At 52.7% G+C, this 19,700-nt stretch overlaps 1 protein-coding gene across 2 annotated transcripts in view; it reads left to right on the top strand.

Moving 5' to 3' along the window:
- Positions 1-19,700, top strand: part of RHBDL3 (rhomboid, veinlet-like 3 (Drosophila)) — a 42,464-nt gene that overhangs the window by 636 nt on the left and 22,128 nt on the right. Inside the window, exons 2-4 of one of the 2 annotated variants that reach the window (XM_008571106.1) lie at positions 15,505-15,512; positions 17,279-17,402; positions 17,818-18,042. In XM_008571106.1, the coding sequence (XP_008569328.1) occupies positions 17,818-18,042 (225 nt within the window). In that variant the 5' untranslated portion in view covers positions 15,505-15,512; positions 17,279-17,402. Of the gene's footprint in view, positions 1-13,707; positions 13,867-15,504; positions 15,513-17,278; positions 17,403-17,817; positions 18,043-19,700 lie in introns of both variants that reach the window. The other variant, XM_008571105.1, reaches the window with a different exon arrangement.

Raw genomic sequence — 19,700 nt, 5'->3', positions numbered from 1 at the left:
CACCCCCACCCACCCCCCGCTTGCAGCCCTCCCTGAAATCAGTCTCTGTCTCCTGGCTTGCGTGGGCTTCCCTGCTCTACACTCCTGAGATGGTGACGTAGGGCGGGGGTGTGGCTTAGTGCATCTCTGGGGCTGAGCAACTCTGCTCTCCAGGTCCTGAGGAAGCATGGGCTCCTTTGAGAGGATCCCTCCCTTCTTCCTCCCAACTCTGCTGCGCCAGAGCCAGGTTTATAGCACGTAGAAATTGGACTGTATATGCTGAATGCCTGGGAAGTTCTCTGTATGCCAGGGGACTGCGGCAAGGGGCTGGGAAGGTGGCAGAAGGACTTGGTTAACGAATCCCTCTCCCTTTCTACCTCCACCACCAAAGGTCCATGGCCACCACTAAAGTCAAATCTATGCCATCCATGGGGGATGTCTCACAATATAGGCTTCTTTGAAGGCTGATTCTATTTCTTTAATTCTGCTGTAAGGATGGGAGAGTGCTAGGGGGTTACAGATGGAAAATAGTATGTGATTATTTGCAATGCCTGGAGTCTAGGTGAAGGAAATAGAGTTGGGAGGGCCACATGTTGACTTTTGCTTCTGGAGATGGACATTTGACCTTCAGCAAGAAAATGGTTCTCTTCTTTGCTTGGTACTCATGTTGGATGCTATTGTGGATTTCCTTCTACCTCTTTGTCCCATGGCACAGAAAGAGAGGAGGCAGAGGATGTTCAGATGTGGGGGGATAGTGAGCTCTGTGGTCTTGGGGTGAGAATGACTGGGCCATGAAGTTTGTACAACTTTAAGAGATTGGTCTGGTTGGGCCAGAGGGAATGTGCTGGGTTGGAGAGAGAGATGCAGCTGAAAAAGTAGCTTGAACCAGACCTTTGGGGCAGGCAGGGGAGCCTTTGAAAATTTTTTAGGAGGGCTGTTATGAGATCCAAGCGACACTTGGGAAAGATCCTGTGTGATAGTGGAATAGAAGTGAGATGGATTGCAGGGACGACAGAAACTAACCAGCAGCCTCCAGCAGTGAATGGAGACAGGCATCTTGACGTGGAAGGTGACCAGGAGAATGGAAAGGAAGAGAGACATGGTGATAGGAGAACTGGAAGATCTTAATAGACTTGAATAGGTGAGGGGAACCACATACCTAACTTTGTGATTCTGAGCATAGGAGGAAAAGGAAAAGTCAGGATGGGGTGGGGAGGGGGGAGGGTGTTGGTAAAAATGACAACTTTCATTCTAGACAAGTTCAATTTGAGGAGCCAGCTAAATGCAGATGTCCAAGTGGGTCTGAAGATGATGAATTGCAGCGTGAAAGACATTGTGGACCTGGGATGTGGATTTGGGCTTATCATCCACACTAACCGTGGGGCCTGGCTGTGGTTTGAGGAACATCCACCAGCTCCTGTCCTGACGGGGCAGAGCATCTCTCCCTGAGCTCCTGAGTGCCACCCATCGTTCCTCTAGCTCCCAAGAGTACAGCAGCTGCTGGCCTGCTGCCCCAAGGCAGGAGGGGGCCTGCTGCTGCCACGGCTACCACTACCACCAAGCTGCCAGCCCTTCACACCTCCTACCAGATTTAGAACCAGAACCTAGAACAAAGTGTTTCATTCCTTTTTGCTCTGTCTTTCTCATTCGATCAATTTCCATTGCCAGTCCTTGTGTGTGTGTTTACATTTGAAAGCAAACCATTCCTCCTTTTAGTAGGAAGGAACTCAAAGGAGCAAAGAGAACGCGTAGCACCTAATATTAGTCGATGGTCTATGAAATCTAATTTCTCCACCTGGAGAGAGATCCTGGGTGTCATAAAGAGCATCCCTCTGTGTCTGGGGAGGCCCACCCAGAAATCATTCTGGACAGACAAAATTAATTCTAGGAAAGGAACTACCAAAATTTACTCTGGGCAGTTTTTTTTTTTTCCTCACAATAAGTTCTGTCTGATGTTTATTCCCCATCCCTCATGCAGCATTAGAAGCCCATTTCTGTTGTCTGCCTTCCTGTCAGTGCTTTGTATTTAAGAACTGTTCCTGAGCATGACTTTGACCCTGGCAGATGTATTAACCATCCCTCAACATTACCCCGAAAGGGCTAAAGGAAGAGCCAGGTATGAAGCTTCACAAATGGACACGTGACCTCAGAAGGATTCCAGGTTATTCAGAAAGCTGGATGGCTGGTTGGCTCAGTTGGTTAGAGTGCAATATTGTAACGCCAACCCTTGCAAGGGTTTGGATCCTCGTACTGGTCAGTTGCGCCAAAACAAACAAACAAAAACCTCCCAGAAAGCTGAAATGTTTTATCCTTTCTGCCTCTTCCTCTGGGCTTGCCTAAAGTTAGAGTTTGGTGATTGGTGCACATAGGAAAGAAAGTTTGGCTGGGATTACAGGCAGCCTTCCCAACATTTCATACAGAAGTAGACAGCCCTCAGGTCAAACTGTGGTTTATGGGATATGATACCTGTAAGCAAATGTGGCTCTAGACTTCACCTTCCAGAGGTCAATGGCATGGGAGACTGGAACTAGTCGGGCATGTCCTCCTTCCCTTCCTGGTCAAGGGGACAGCAGTGGTCACCCAGTTTCAAACTGGGGTCTGCTGGGATCTGTTCCAGGTGTTAAGGATGGAATTGGACCAGTCTCTCCATGCTGTCTGGTTCTTTAGCACGTACAGTAGCCTTGACCCAGCACGAACCTAACTGGACCCCAAGTGCTAGAAGCCATGATGTTGGTCTTCTTGGTCCTATGTGGTCACCCTTCAACTGAATCCATGCCACCCCTCCTTACCCACTCCCCCAGTTCTTTGCCATAGGTCCCAGAAGTTACAGCAAGCACGAAACCTGAAGGTCACAGGTTCCAGCCCCGATGTTCCATGTGTTCATTTCCTATTTGAACTTATTGAGGGAATTTTTTCATATCCATATCTTGATGGTTTTCCTAAATATTTAAATAGATTTTAAAGTTACCATAAATATTAATCTGGTGTTATAGAGTAATATCATGATAAAAATGTCTTATTTTCTATCATTGAATCTGTTGGGCTTTTCCTTCGTGATTCCTCCTGTTGTTTCAGGCCTGACACAGTTTTCATCTCTCTCCAGATCTTGTAAATTTGCCCTTCTATTTCTTACTACTTTTTCTATGATTAAAAAAAAAAACCATGTAATCCTTTATTCCATCTGGATCTTATCCCTATCCACTTATGCCAGCATCACTTATTAAGAAACCCTTCCTTTATACATTGTTTGAGAAATGTTATCATTTGGTCCATTTTTATACGTGGTTGGGTTTATTTCTAATTTCTCATCTATGCCACTGACATTTATAATTCTGTGCAGGTAATATACCCTTTAGTTATGGCTTTATATTTGTTCCATCGGTTTCTGATAAGCTCTTCTTTTTCAGGTTGTACTTTGAGTCTCATTCTTAGGCCCTTCTTGAATCCTAGGGAGTTTTAACCCACGGTCAAATATTTGACCCAAGGCCAAATAGCGGGTCAGTGGCAGATGTGGGACTGGATCCTAGTTAACCCAGAAAGGGCTTCCTGGGTTGGCAAAGCCACTTCCAGGTTCGCCCTTAAAAATGCTTCCAAATGTTTAATGAGCAAAAGTGTTTGGAGCAGACTTCTGTTAAGTCAGCAAAGCACAGTTGCTTCCTGAGCTCAAAAGAGCAAGAAGGAAAAGGAAGAATTGAAAGTGACTTGATTGTGTCTCTCTTTTCCCTTTCCAAAGCACTGGGGAGCATGCATTACACAGACCCCCAAAAGAGACCCCAATTTTGCTAATCTCTCAGAAGGAAAGCAGGCAAATATTAACTATCCCACTGAAATTATGTTTATAATCTGCTACAAACAGAGTGTGGGGCAGCCTAGGTGGGCTGCTGGGGCAGAACCTTGGATTTGGACTCAGACCTGGGTTCAAGTTTTACTGACTTTGTGATTGGGGCAATCACATTAGCTCTCTGAGCCTCAATTTCCTCCTCTGTAAAATGGGGATGATAATCTTTTTTTTTTTTTTTTTAAAGATGACCGGTAAGGGGATCTCAACCCTTGGCTTGGTGTTGTCAGCACCACGCTCAGCCAGTGAGCAAACCGGCCATCCCTATTTAGGATCCGAACCCGTGGCCTTGGTGTTATCAGCACCGCACTCTACCGAGTGAGCCATGGGCCGGCCTAGGGGATGATAATCTTTAACTCCAGGGAGACTGTAAGAATTAAATGGACATGGAAACTTCCTTTACAAAGTCTGATTCCTGGTGGATGTTCAACAAATTTCTCTCTCTCTTTTTTTTTTTTGTGATCGGTAAGGGGATCGTAACCCTTGGCTTGGTGTCGCCCGCACCATGCTCAGCTAGTGAGCGCACCGGCCATCCCTATATAGGATACGAACCCGCGGCCTTGGCACTCCCAGCGCCTCACTCTCCTGAGTGAGCCACGGGGTTGGCCCAGATTTCCCTTGACTGAGAATCAGAATTTGCTGGAATGAAGTACAAGGACTTCTGAGATTGAAACCCCTGTGGGGAAAGCAGCTCCTCCCAAGAGAGCCAATTCTGAGCCCAGAGGATTTTTCTGCATTCTTTCCCCGTGTCCGTCCTGCCCAGCCCCCTTCTCTCCAGCCTGGGGTCTTCCCTTGGCCTGACTCTGATACCCATCTCATTTGTAGTCCTCCTACAGGCTGGCTTAAGGGGGTTCTGGGAGCTGAAAAGAGGTTCAGATGAGATTGCTGAATGGATTAGTAAGGAGCTGCAGAGAAAACGCCTGCCCCAGAGACAGTGGCCCTGGAACACACGATTAACCACACAGAGTGGGGTTCCCAGAGAGGGACAAAGACATGGGCTCAGGCTCTGCACCTCCAATGCCTTATCAGGTGGCTTCCAGGACCCTTGAGGCCGTGGACTTTCCTCTACCACAAAGCCAGCTTCCCTACCCTGCTTCTGCCCCAGTGACCCCATCAGTCATGCTGGAGTTAACCCTTTTATCCCTGACCACTAACAAAAATGCGTTTGATAACAGTTGAGCAGTAGGGCCAACGGATCCGAAATTGTGGTCTGCCTGGCTGCTTGGCTGGCACATAACAGGAACACATATGTGGGAGCGAATGACAGGTCGAATTACAGCCTTGCCAGTGTTGTCTTGGGTTAAAATATCCTCTCCAGGAGCAGGTGCTGACTGTAGGGCCACCATGCCCAGGTCGACTCCTCTGCTACCTCGAGGACTAGAGTTATTAGAAGGTTAGTAGAAGGTTGGTGGAAGCATCTTGTCCAATTTGCTCATTTTGCAGATGATGAAACAGAAGTCAGTGACCTTCTGAGGTCACTTGGTGTGACAGTGTCAGAGCTCTGGTATTCCTGCCCATGGGCCCTGCAGACCCCCGTTTACTTCCTTGGTGCCCTGAGTGACAACTAGGCAGGCAGGGCCCTTCAGCAGGAAGACACAGCTCTGGGTCCAGTCTCAGTTCTGCTCCCGCTGGCTGTGTGGCAGTGGCACACCAGGCAGCCTTGGCACACCAGGCAGCCTCGCCACACCAGGCAGCCTCGCCACGCCTCGCTTTTCTCATCTGTAAACTGCCTGGAGTAATGTCTTCCCCTCAGCCTGTTGTGAAGCAGGTACAATGTGCACATAGGACTTGGCACCAATCTAGTGAGCTCCTGGTGGATTTTGTTGTATCTACTGAAGTTTAAAGAAAGAAACATTGTTTTCACCATAGGCACTGATGGGTAATAGATCTAGGTCTTGAATCAAAGTGGCCAGATCCCCAGTCAGGGCTCCTTCCACCATATCAAGGTGCCTTCTTTAGGGCAGAAGCTGGAAAACCACATTTCCCCTGAACTCTTCAGAGAGAAGAGAGAGGAGTTTGGGGACAAAGGGTTCCAGGGGGCTGTTGACATCCAAGCATCCCCGTCTGCTCGCCTGGCTTGTCTGCCTGCATGATGGACTGTGAGGTGAGCGATGCTGTTTCTTCTTAACAGAGGAGGAAACTGAGGCCTGAGGGGGTGGGGCTTGCCCAAAGATCCAGAGCAGATGAGGACCCTCTGCAGTGGCTTTCGAAACGGGCAGAAAGGCCATAAGAGGTGAGGGAGCAGTTTAGTGCCCCTTTATTCCGCCTGCCTGTCTCCCACTCTGCATCACGCTCCCTTCCTCCTCCCCAGATCTCTCAGTGCTCTCTCTTTTCTGGGGACCAGAGGGACCCTTTGGTGGCTGCCAGGAGAAGCAGAAGGGGACAAGGGTTTAGGCCGAAGGGGAGAGATGGGGCAGATGTCAGGCCCCCTCCTTGCTCACACCCACCCCCACCCCTCCCTGCCTGATGCTCCCCTGAGACTCCGGGGCTTTACAGCTGTGACTGTGCTTCGGTCCCCAGGTAGCCCTGTTGGGCTGGGCAGGATGAGTCAGCAGGGGCATTACGTCTGCTCCTGGGTACCCAAGGGACCTGCCTCTGAATCACAGTCCCCAACCGCCCCCTCAGAGTCTTTGGTGTGGCAAAGGCAGGGACCACTCCTGGGAAAGCCATGTGTGTGCCTGGAGGCCTTGGGTGGGGGTGGGGGTGGAGGGTGCTGAGGGGGGAGAAGCAGTCACACTCTCAGGGTGGGGAACAACAGGCCTGGTGGAAAGAGGCAGTTCCCGCCTCTCACTGCCCACTCAACCCCAGCTTCCTGCGTTCCAGGGAAGGTCAGGTCTCTTTCCCTCAGTGCCCAGGTGTTGGGAGAATAGGTGGCTTTCTAGAAAACTGCCGATTGTCCAGTGGCTGAGCCTGGATTCAGGCCAGGATGCTTGCTTCTCTGCCGAGGGAAGAGTGTTCTAACTCCCTAACCAGCCTGCCAGCCGCAGGTCCTGGGATTCAGCTGCTTGATTTATGCGGGGGGGAGGTTCCAGAGCCTGGCTTGGGGCCTTTGGGAGAAGCTCCTTGAGAGAGCTGAGCTGCCACCCCCCAGCCCCTGCAGTGGTAGCTGAAAGGGCAGAAATAATACCACTGGGAATCCTGCAACTGCTGAAGCTTCTCCAGCTGTTAGGGGCCTTGCCTGGCTAGATCCCAGGGGAATGGGGAGTACAAGGGCCCCTTGAACCTCCATCTGGGGAGGCCAGAGGACAGGAGAGGTCAGAGCCTGGTTTTTAGCCATGGGGGCTTGAGGTCTTTAAAAATCCATCCCCAGCCCCAGCTTGGAGCAGGTTAGACGGTGCCCTGTTCTGCTCACTTGGATTACCTGTGGGCAGTTGTATATCTCAGTACCTCGATTTATGTGTCTGTTAAATGGGACTAGTCACACTTAACTCTAGGGTTGGTGTGAGAATAAAAATAAAACATTTGTGAAACTCAGTGTTTTAAAGAGTCAGGGAGAAAAGTTCAGGGGAAGTGGGTGAACTGGTTTTCTCTACCAGGCGAATTAGCATCTTCATTCTGAGGAAGGAGAACTGGAAGGGAAAGCGCCTACTCCCACAACCTTGCCTCCTGACCTCGGCAGCTGCAGCCTGCACCTAATTTATGGGGCTGTAAATATCCATGAATGGGCTGGAGTCCCCTGGTGGGCTCTGGCTACTGGGTGGGGACAGCTCTGCTGAGCCATAAACCCCTGGGCAGCCTCGATCATTCTGCTCTGCTCAGAAGCCGGGTAATGATGCAGGAAGCCAGCAGATGAGCCATGGAAACCTGCCCCCCAACCCTGCAGTGGGGAGCCACAGTGGCCTGCGCCTGACCCTGGCCCCAGCACACACTCCCTGTGGTCATTTCCCAGGGCTCATTCTGCTGGACAGAGAGGAGACAATGGGGACAAGGGATGGGAACCTGTCCAGACCCCAGAGGTCTTCAACAGGATGGCAGCTGGTTCACTGGCCTCAGGTGCTACCTTTGGTGTCCTTGAAGGCCTCACACCCCTCGCTGAGGTCCTGGGCCTCTCAGGATCAAGGCTAGTGAGAGAGCCCTCCAGGGAGAGGGAATTCAAGCTTTGGGAGCAGGGACCAGCCGTGTATTTGTCCTGGAAATGCAGTTTGTGTGCATCGCACATACATAACAGATGTAACGTAGCCACGCCGCTCTCTTTCTCTATGCTTCGCTGCCGCTGGGTGAGTTCTGAAGCCTTGGCCCCGCAGGCTGGCCTGCAGCTGGAGTGAGAGGCGGTGCTGCTGTCCTGGGTGCTGAGCACGCAAGCCTGGGAGCTCAACTCAGCGGCCCCCGTCAGGCCAGTCACTGATTACTCAGCCCCTGCTGGGGCGTGGTGTCCCCATTCAACCCTCTGTCTGGGCCCGGATCCCACAGACTTCTAGCTTTGCTGGACGACTCCGGCAAAGTGTCAGCTGCCCTGAGAGCCTGTGCCACTCACAGGTGGAGGCAGAGGGCTGGTTCTGAACCGGGGACAAAGGGGCTGGGTTTCACAAAAGGGAAACATGACACTGTTATGAACTCACGCCTTTTCCCCAAAGTGATCCTCGGAATATTGCAGTGAAAAAATACTGTGATCACAGGTCGAATAAGTTTGGAATATGCTGGGCTGAGCAAAATCAGACAGGTTTCTTCACTGTAGGACCTCACAGAGCCCTTAATATGTGCATCATGCCCCTCCAAAGGGGTTTCCCACACTTATGGAACTACAGAACCCTTATTTGATGCACCATTTTGGCCTGATGTTCCACAAAATACATATTGAGAAACCCTGAGCCAGGGGCTATGTTTCATAGAACTGAGAGAACAGACGAAAACAAGGGAGGGCAAGGCTGGGGCTGGCCAACCCCATGGAGGAAGCCTGGACTATTCCCGGCTCGACCACTAGCTCGCTCTCTGACCTCTACCCATTCGTTTTGCTGCCTGTGCCCTCTGCACCCACTTCCCCATACATAAAATGAGCATGGTGCCTGGGCCTCAGCTGATCCTTAGTGACTGTTAGATGGACTGGAGAGGATTAGACTGGGGTCTGTCAAACTCTTTTTGGCCACAGCATCCCAGTGGTGGGAGAGACTACAGGCTCTGAGCCCCTCTGCCTAGGTGTGAATCCATCTGCACCCGTTACCAGCCATTCAAACTTGGGCAACTCGGCTCTCGGTGCCTCTGTCCCTCTCCCCATCCCTCTGGGTAAAATGGAGCTGATGATTGTATCTACCTCATAGGGTTGTTGTAAGCTCTAAATAGGGGGTGCCATGCAATTTGTCACCCAGGTTGGGACACTTTGGGAGTGAAGGGGGCACTGTTAATAATCATGCGAGGACAACAGGTATATACCAGGACTGTCCCAAGCAAACCAGGATATGTGGTGACCTGGGGCAGTGCCTGATACACAGCAGACGTGCCACGCGTGTTAGCCCTGATTGTGATGGTGTTGAACTGGGAAGTAGGCAGAAGGCTAATATGTAAACCAGCTCAGAGTGGAGCTGGTTTTCCTAAGGAGGGCTGGGCTTCTCAGTAATCCCCTCAGCAACACCTCTGGGCCTTGGAGGCCCCAGAGTCCCTGTAACTCAGCAGCACACTTTGGAAACCACTGAGGTTTTGTCCAGCTTTCCTGGACCATGATTTACGATTCTCTGTCCTGCTGCCCACTCCCCAGTATCACCAGGTCCCTCTGACAGCACAGACATGAATGGTGCCAGCCCTACCTCACCCCTATGCAGAGATGCCTCATCCTGATACCAAATTTCCCATGAAGCCCTTGACTGCACAAGGATTCAGAATCGATGGCCAGCTGCCCCCATGGGCTGTGGGGGCTGTGGATGTCTCTTTCCCTGTCCCCGCTTCGCACGTGGCCACCCGTATCTGCACAGGTGTGAGTATGGGCTCCCTTACATGTCCCTGAGAAGGGAGAGTTCTTACCACTTGGTTGATGGAGAAACTGAGGCAGTGTGCTTGAATAATCTGCCCAAGAGGGCACAGCAGCTGGGGATGGGGCTCCTTCCGGAACTCTCTCCCACCCCTTGCCCCAGGGAGGGGGAAGGAGCCCCAGACGGCAACAATGCAGAGAGGATTTTGTGGGTTATTTCTCCAGCCTAGGCAGGCTAAGTGCCCAGGAAGGGGTCCACGGTGGGACACGGGAGATGTCAGAGCATGTGTGAGGCCTCAGGCTGGGGGAACTGGGCGACCTAGAGGATTAGGGGCCTGAGGGCTGGGTACTGGTGGGATTAAAAGTCCCCTGGGAGCCTCTGGATGCTCTTTTCCAGGCCAAGGCAGGTGGGCGGGAGCCTTCTTCCTCCCTCTGCCTCAGCAGCTTCCATGCAGGCTGAATGTGGATGTGGCCGCCCCTCCCTCCGCAGTGCTGCGCCCTCATCAGAAGGCAGCTTCCAGGATGCTCCTGGTTCCCGGCTCCTGGCCCATTCACAGCCTGCCTTCCTCTGGCTGCCCGACCACCCCCAGACCAGCCCCAGTCGGGCTGCCTTGAACCCACCCAGCTCACACTCATCCCTAGAGTGCCCCACTGCCGACGGGTGCCAGTCCAGGGCGCAGAGTGCCTAGGGGAGGGGGAGCGGCAGAACCTTGGGCACATTATTAACAAGGAAAGTGTGTTTCGGGACTCTTTCCCTGAAAGCTCCAAACCACAGTGCCAGTGTGACCTCATCCCCCTTAGCAGGCCATGGAGAAGGCTGTAGAGCGCAGGTGTGTGTGCAGAGGGCCGGCCATGCCTCCCACCCGAGCTCCCCCAGCCTCCACCTGAATGAGGCAGTGAGGCTGGTTGCAGAGCCCCCAGGCCCTGTGTTTGTTTCACCCACCACAATCAGAGGAATCTGGCCCTTTGGTGATGAGGCTCTCATGGCTCAAGCTGTTTGCCCTAAACTGCACAGACAGTTAGGGCCGAGGCCAGAGTGGGATGTGCCTTGTTCCTTGTTGGCCCTGAGTGCGGGCGCAGCTTCCTGTAGAGCTCTCAGCTGCCCCTGGGGCCATGGCACCTACCATCTCCTGCCTTCTGGGCACACATCCTCTCTCTCTCTGTCTCTTTCTCCCTTTGTCTCCCTCTTTCCCTCTCTCTGTCCCCCACTTCCCTACACCCCTCCCCCACTGTTAGCCTCCCCAGGTGTCATGGAGAGGTTGGGGGGCGGGTGTGTCACAAGTGTCCTTCTGCATTAGTGGAGCCCAGGCAGCCGGCCCCATCCTGCCTCCCCCGCCCCTCCAGTCATAGCCATCCTCCTGCGTCCCTGAGGCCTCATTATTAGGGTAGCAGTGACCCCCCATTGTCTGGCCTGTCTGGCCCTGGCATGAAAGGTAGAGTTTTGGCAGAGAACAGAGGCTCGGCCTGATTCCAGCTCGTTCTCTGCAGTCTGGAGCCTGTTAGTGTGCTTAGGGCTGGGCGGGCAGGCCATGGTGGGGGTGGGGGCTCCGGAGCCACAGGGCAGCCCCTGTCACTAGGACAACAGCAGGGAGCCCTGGAGGGGGAGGGAGAGGAGGAGAGCAGGTGGTTCTTTGTCTGGAGCCTGATCCCAGCCCCTCCACCACCACCCCCAACCCATGGCCCTCCCAAGCCTGTGAGGCAGCCCCTGGGAGGGGATTGGTGTCCCTGCTCCCAGGGCGTACAAAGCCATTGGGCTTCCTCCCCCGAGCCAGGGCAGGAAAGACTCCATGCTATGCGGTAGACCCCCGCCCTCCTGCAGTGCCCACTGGGATCTTCCCAGGACTCACAGTTGCTTCTCAACCCCCACCCCTACCCCCATCTGCCCACCCAGCATATGAGGGCCATGTGAGACCAGGCAGAGCCAGGATGGGGTTGGGGTTGGCACAGGTGGCTTGTGGGGATGGGAGGGGTCCCAGGCACCAAGGAAGGAGCCCCTCCCTGGTTGCCTTTGCCTCTTTCCCTGTCTGAACAATAAGGAAGTCAGAACTGTTGCTGTTTGGGGCTCTTTCCTGCTTTAAAAATACCTGTTTAGGGTAGGACTGTGAGACTCCTGGACCGCTGCCTTGGCTGAACCAAAGAACCACCTCTTTGGTTCTTACATTCTGCTTCTGAGCAGCAGAGCAGCCCCTGGAGGCTGACGATCAGGGACAGCCAGCTAGGTTTAGAGGCAGCGCTGAGCTGCCTGGCTGTGGAACCTGGCTTGCCACCTGCCAGGCAAGTCACTTAACCTCTTGGTGCTAACTTTTCTGTGCCTCTATTTCCTCATCTGGAATCTGGCGATAATAACAGGATCTGTTATCTAAGGTTGTTGTAGAGAGTCAAAGAAGTTACATACAGAAAGCTCTTAGAACAGTGTTTGACCCCATAAAAACACACAGCAAATATTAGGCGTTTTTATTCTTAAAGTTCAGGGAGCAAGGGTAGGTGAGTTTCTGAAATAGTTGATGGTGTGAACCACGTCGGTGTCATACCTAAAACCTGGCATTTGGGGTTGAGGGTAAGGGGATATGTGGATTTTAAAATAGGCCTCCTTAGAGATGTCCTCCCCGGTGGAATTCTGGGGAGAATTGGAAGAGGCTGTGGCTGGGACTCCTGACTGTTGCTCTTGGCCAGTCTTAGAAACACTGTACACAATCCACTTTCCTTAAATAGTCTTCATTGACCTTTTCTAGAACAGGGGAAATGTGGGTTTGGCCTTCTGACTCTCTTGTCACACACACACATACATCCCCAGTGTCTGCTTTTAAAACCCAGGATGCAGGGGAGTCTTGCGTGGGGAAGCTCCTTGTGAACAGGAAAGCTCTTGGCACCCATGAGACATGGTGAATGTTCTTCTCTAGCAGGGTGGGCTTCAGGTGGGCTTTGGCTTGGCTTTGTGTGGAAAGAGGGACTGAGGGTAAGGCCTCTGGGAGACAGGAATAAGATCCTCCCTTTTCTAGCTGAACTGATGAGGCTTTTTGTGGAAAATTAGTGCCTGGCTATTCATGTGAACATCCACCATTTATTCATCCAGCAAATCTTTATTGAGTGCTGATAATGCCAGGCTCTGTGCTAAGTTCCAGGATAACAACCTTGAGGAGCCACAGTCCAGTGAGAAGGCAAACGTGGACAGTTAGAGATCAGTGTGGGCTAGAGGCCCTGAGGTCTGATCAAAGTGCAGGGGAAGCAGTGAGAACAGGCCATGTCTGGAGGGAGCCTTCTGGAAAGGGGACATCTGTGTAGTCAGGAAGGGTGAGTTAGAATCTCTCAGGGAGGCAGGGAGGGAAGGGAATCCTAGATGGAAAGACCCAGGTGTGCAAAGCTGCAGAGGAAAAAGAGCATGAAGCATGCACATGCGTGCACACACACACACCAAACAAAAACGGAGCCAAGGGTCTCTGGGGGCCCCTGTGGTCCTGCGTGGTGGGTGTGGGGGCAGGTGCAGGAGGACGTGCAAGGGCCGCTTCCTGCTCCTGGGCCCTCAGGCATCCCCACTGGCATCCCTCTGGCCCAGCCCCTTCCTCCTTGCCTGTCACCCCGCAAGGTCTTCTGCTGAAACTTCCTCCTCCAGCCGTCCTTTCCCCTGTCCCAGGCCCCAGCAGTTCCTCATCTTCCTCCACTCCTGGCCTTTCATCCCTGCTTTCTTCTTTGCACTCAAGAGTAAGGGCTGAGGGGAGGCGACTGAAGCTCCGAGCCTCAGTTTCCTGATCCACACAAGACAGTTGGATTGGGTGATCCTGAGGGTCTGCAGGGCCCTCTAGGATTTTAAGCAGTTGTCTGTGCCCAATTTGGATGTTTCCCCGGGGGGCCTTGGAAACATCCCAGCCAACGCCCGGGCCTCTCTTTGCAGAGGGCTGGGCACAAGAGCCAGTGAGTGGTGGTGGTGCCCAAACCAGTGCTGAGAGGGGATGGTGCCCTGCTGACCCTGCGGCTGTCTGTGCTTCTCCCTCAGTTTGACCCTGGGAACACGGGCTACATCAGCACAGGCAAGTTCCGGAGCCTCCTGGAGAGCCACAGTTCCAAGCTGGACCCACACAAAAGGGAGGTGCTCCTGGCTCTTGCAGACAGCCACGCGGATGGGCAGATCTGTTACCAGGATTTTGTCAACCTGGTGAGCTCTCTGGGGCCCTTACCACTAGGAGGGGCCTGTTTGGGGGTTGTGGCTTAAACACATTGAAGGGATTCAGACAATTAAAGGGATCTGTTGGCCCAGGACACTGAAAAAGTCCAGGCCTCAGCAGATGAAAGGATGCCACTAAAGACCAGGTTTCTCTTTGTCTTGTCTCTCGGTTCTGCCTTCTGCAGTGTTAGCCACCGCATCTTCAGAGCAGCTCCTGCCAGTTCCAGACCTCCCATTGTGGCAGCAAAGTGGCTGCAGTTGTTCCAGCCCTCACACCCTCAGACCACACAATGAAGGGGGTTGGGGGGGGAGAGAGAGAGAGAGGCTCTTGTTGTGGTAGCTCCTGCACAAACCCTGGGATTTCCTCCCTCCTGTTGGCCTACACTGGGTCACTGGGTCACTGGGATATGTGGATTGACTCAGACCAACCAGTGCCCCACCCCTGCAGCTGAGAGTGGGGTCAGTTTCACCAGGATGAAGGGCTGGGAGTAGGAGCCGGGAGTGGATGCTGGGAGGGTCAGGCCTCACTCTCTAGGAGCAGTGCAGCCCCTGGTAGAGACCAGGGCTCAGCAGACCTGCTGGCAGATGTCCTGGTTGTTCTGGGCTGGAGACGGGAAGCCCATGACTCCTGCCCAGTGGTCTGGTTTCTTGGAGTGGGGACTTTTCACTGGGAGTTAATGCTGTGCTATTTGGGGGACCACTGTGGCGGGATTGGAATGGGATTTGGTGGGCATAAGCAGGCAGTATTTTACTGACCACAGGATGGATGGGACATCAGTAGAAGCTGCATGAACTAGCGGGTTGAATACAAGACTGCAAGACTTCACTCAGTTCCCTGTTGGTGAAATGGAGATGGTCACCTCTCTTATGTCACCCTGGAGGGGCGAGGGGGCAATGACTTGTGTGAAGTTCCGCAGGTTCTTAGGATTATAAGGCATCAGCGATAGGGGGACCAGTATCACTTGCACCTGTCATCGTGCCACATGAGCCCTGTGATGCAGATGCCGGGACCGTGGAGTTGTTTCAACAGCCTCTTGGCTGTGGGCCGGCCTTGGCCCAGGGGCTAGCGTGATTGTAGGGAGCTACTGCAGGGCTTTAGGGGTGGAGAGGGGACCCAAGGAGCTGGCCTCCTGGAGGGAGGGAGACAGAGCTGAGCTGAGTGGGGGAGGTGGGACAGTCAGGAGTTGTGTTTTGGGCAGTGGAGGTGAGCCCTGTGACTTGGAGCCCAGCAGTGCCACCAAAGACCAGGCCACGGGTTTGAGCCTGCACAGGCTCATCCCTAGCCTCAGTGCCAGCATGCTCGCTGCAAGATGCCTTGTTCAGTTTCGGGCAGAGTGAGGGCATGCCAGGCCAGCGGGCTGTTCTCTCCAACAGGGTCAGTGTGAACTCATAACAGGAAGTTACTTGTTACTGTTGGGATCTCTCTGTTCAAGTTCTGAGCTGGAGCAGCCAGTCATAGCCTGGACCATGTGAGCAGGGATGCTCTGGAGCCCAGATGAAGGAGGAAGCTGTGGGCAGAGCAGAGAGCTCAGGGCCTGGAGTCAGATGGACCTGGGTCTCGGTCCTGCCTCTACCATTGCCACTCACTGGGAAAGATCCTCTGAGCTTGTGTTTCCTCATTTGTGAAAGGAAGCCTTGTTGCAAGGATCAAATAAGATAAAATATTTGAAAGTTTTTATTGTCTCAATAAAGTCAGCAGGGCTGCTTCTGGTCCCAGGTTCTTTTACCAGGTAAACTCCTTTCCGTCTTTTGTAGGCAGAGGATGAGGCTTACCTGCCCCAGCCCAGGCAGAATGAATCAGCTTTACCAGAGCCCCCACAGTGCTTTTCTGTAGTCTCTTCATAGCACAAACCACATTGCATTACAGCTGAGCAGCCAGGGTTGTCACATATGGGTGTGCGGGTTGTGTACTTTATCAGGGTGCCTGGCTGAGGGATGAGTGGGGACTGAAATCTGGCCTGGACTTTGTTCACTGAGGCCTGGCATAGGTGCATCCACCTGGAAGAAGAGGCTCCCTTATCTAGTTGGCCCACAGGTTCCACATGGGCTAGCATAGACTCTGGAGTCAGGCAGATCTGGACTTGACTCCTGACCCTGTGATTTACTAACTGTAGGTCCTTGGGGTAATTACTTACCTTCTCCAAGCTTCAGTCACCATATATTTATAACTTGAGAGTAATAGTGTGCACCAGATAACTAAGATGACACCCTCTTTTGCTGCTGTTTACACTTTTGTCTCCCTGTGTAAGCTCCATGAGGCCCAGGGCCCTGATTACAGCTGTCCCCAGCACAGCTCTGGGTAGGTCCAGGGCGCAGTGAATGGTGGGTATGTGTGTGTGCACAGATTTTCTTTTTCTTGTACTGAGCTGGCCCGCCATGGGTCTTCAGGGCCTGTTGGTCATGAGAATGTGTGTGTGTGTGCCGTGCATGCCGCTGTGCATGTGCACGCTTGGGTGCTGGGAGAGAGAATGGTAAGAGTGGCTACTGAATAGTTGATAACATGGTCCTCTCTTGGGCTCACAGTGCACATGAGAACCCTGACCCTTGCCTACATTTACAGGACTCCCGAGCCACTGAGAAGACCCAGATCCAAGCTTTGTAGGCATGGAGGGGATGAGGATAGGGAGTGGCTGGAAGGAGTTCATCTGGGAAGGCCTGCTGGAGGGGGCATGCTCTAAGCTTTGGAGAGTGAGAGACAGCAGAACTTGGGAATGAAGCGGGGCACTGCAGATGAAGGCTCACACCTCCTGGCCTCATCAGAACCCAGATCCACCCCGGTGATCTTCCCTCTGATGGGGGCTCCAACCCTGAGCTTTGGCTGGCCTGGTTCTCCTCACCAGCCTGTCTGGGCTTCTGCCTTCAGATTTAGCCTGATGTCCACTGTTGGGCCCATCATCCCAGGAATGCATTGATAATCCCCACACCAGCAGCCATGGAACAGCTGGGGTCTGGGGTTGGGAGAACTATGTCTCTGGGACTTCTCCACCATAAGCAGGGTCTAGAATGTCACCAAGGAGGACAGGTGGGAGGTGATGGAGGCCTTGGGAGGTGGGAAGTCAGCAGGGCCACTTCTGGTCCCTGGGAGTCAGGCTGACTGCTGAGCGAGGCAGCCAGGGGTCTACTGAGGATGTGTCAGAGCAGACTTAGGCCACTGAGGGCAGGCCCAGTCCTTAGGGGGCTCTACAACCAGTCCCTGGGCTCACTAGGCATTACAGGTCCTATGAAGGCACTCAGGGCTGGTGACCTTCCACAGACACAGCTTTAGGTTCTGGTTCTGTGGGCCTCTCTACAAACCTATCTCACCCCTGGCTGCCCACCTTCCTCTTCCCAAGCTAGTGCGTCTGAGGGTGCTACCTCCTGCTCTTCCTCTGGTTCTCACTCAGACATCACCTCCTCCGGGAAGCCCTCCCTGGCCACCTCGGGACCAGTTTGGGCTCCCTCTTGTGTGCTCCCACAGTAGCCATCACTCTGAACAGTGATTGCTGGTTACTTATTTGTCCTGAGTGCCACCATATGCCCTGTGCCTGGTAATGTGGGTGACACTCAGCAGTTGCTCAGTAAGTTGTGATGGATGGATGGTGCATGAGTGGATGAAAGGAAGGTATTGTGAGTACATGTACAGATGCTGGAACATTGTGGGGCTTAAACATGGTTCCTAAAACCTTCCGTGCCTCAGTTTCCTAATCCTGTAAAATGGGACTATTCACTGTCCTTATCTAACAGGTAGACTAGTTGTCAGTATCAAATAAACCAGAACATGTGACGTGCTTAGGATAACTCCTGACACATAAGAGCTCAATGAATGTTGCTTCTTATTAACTATTCTAGAAGGAAGGGAAATGAGGGGTCAGGCCTGGTCTAACAATATGCTGCCTGAGAAGTGGGTGGGGGGCTCCCCTGAGGCCCCAGCTCTCACCTGTCCCCACCCGGTTTCCTGCGCAGATGAGCAACAAGAGGTCCAACAGCTTCCGCCAGGCCATCCTGCAGGGCAACCGCAGGCTGAGCAGCAAGGCCCTGCTGGAGGAGAAGGGGCTGAGCCTCTCGCAGCGACTGATCCGCCACGTGGCCTATGAAACCCTGCCCCGGGAGATTGACCGCAAGTGGTACTACGACAGCTACACCTGCTGCCCCCCGCCCTGGTTCATGATCACGGTCACACTGCTGGAGGCAAGGACAGGGTGGGGAAGGGGCCGCTCAGCCCTGGGGAGTCAGTGCGGGGGTGTGTGTGGGAAGGAATGAGGAGATGAGCCAAGACGATGTCAGAGATTATGATGGCAGGGGGACATTCTTCTCTACCGACAGGTGATAGTTGAAGATCAAATAGTTGTCACTGCAAGTCAGACTCCATTGCAGTGAATATGTGTTGTTAGAACCCTGGCCTGCAAAGAGACATTCCAGAGATTACCGTTTCAAGCAATATTTGCTGCAGCAAAATCCCCACATGACCACCCCCACCAAAACAACAGCAATGAAAACATTGTAATAAGTTCATTGATTGGGGAGGGTTGGGTACCATGGACCAGTCATTTGCTCCCCTGGGACTCCATTTCCCCACCTGCAGAAGTGACCACACCTGCCTCCCTCTCCCAGGACACCTGTATTTAGAGTTTGAGAATGGCTGTAAGGGCTTTCTGAATACAAGAGCATCACACAAATACATGTAGGAGGGAGAGTTTATGAACAAGTAAATACGGGCTTAACATTTTTAATGAACGTTCTCCCCTTAGGGACTCATCCGTTCCTATGGTTATGCTAAAATTCTCCTGCTACTACAACAGAATGCAAAGGTATTGCTTTCTGTACCGGGTGCCCATGTGTGATGAAACTGAATTCTTTTGGCTGTTCGACCCAAGAATCTGTGCAGCTCACCCCGACCCCACCTCCTGAATGGATGCTTCGCTTCTCTTTGGCATTTTGTGATCTCCACCATTTCCCTTCACAAGCCGCAGGCCTAATTACCGCCTCTGCATAGGTTCTTGTAAAGTTTCTGCCTAATCAAACAGCAGGATCATTAAGCTTCGTGGCCGCCTTCTCCTTCTTTTCCTTCTAAATCAGAATATCTGGTCTGCAGGCCAGAGCTGCTCTGTTTGTTGTTATGGCTTCATCATGACATGTTGAAGCTGTGATTTTTCTGAGATATTCTTGGGTTCATTCTTCAAGCTTACTGTGCGGGTCTATTTATTAACTTCTATTTGAGGACCAATAATAACGAGATGCCTTGGGAGCTGTATTTGCTGCCAGGCCACCTGCCTGGTGTTCGGTGGACAGAGCGGCTCCTCGGAGAGCCTTGGGGAGGACAGCTGCCAGGGTCATAAGCCATTCCCAGACTTAGCCCAGACGCTAATCACAGCTTCCTTCTCTGAGTGTGTGCCGGGCAGGGGGCTAGCTCTTTGGGTCCTTTATCACTGTGAAACCTCATGACCACTCTGGAAATATAGACATTGGTACCCATTTCCAGATAAGGAAACCAAGGACCCCAGAATTCAGTTGGCTCAAGTTGGTCCAGAGGAGTCAAATTTTGTGTCCAGGTTGGTTCAGATTTCCAGAAACCTCAACTGTGTGAATTGAAACCATCTATCTAGAAGCAACTGGAAACTGCTCAAATAGCTGAAATATCTGTCTCAAAGCCTTGTGCTAAAGCCTATGGCTTTGGTCTTACATATAGTTCTAGTGACCTGCTTTTCTCAATCCATAACAGATAGAAAATATGAGGGTATTTGAAAAAGTTCATGGAGGGGCCGGCCCGGTGGCGCACTGCTACAGTGCGCCGCTTGGGAAGTGTGGCGGCGCTCCCGCCGAGGGTTTGGATCCCACATACAGACCGG

This window comes from Galeopterus variegatus, unplaced genomic scaffold (assembly GCF_000696425.1).
Source record: "Galeopterus variegatus unplaced genomic scaffold, G_variegatus-3.0.2 Scaffold660, whole genome shotgun sequence".
NCBI classification, from domain to species: Eukaryota; Metazoa; Chordata; class Mammalia; order Dermoptera; family Cynocephalidae; genus Galeopterus; species Galeopterus variegatus.
This window is presented reverse-complemented; position numbering and strand designations above follow the sequence as displayed.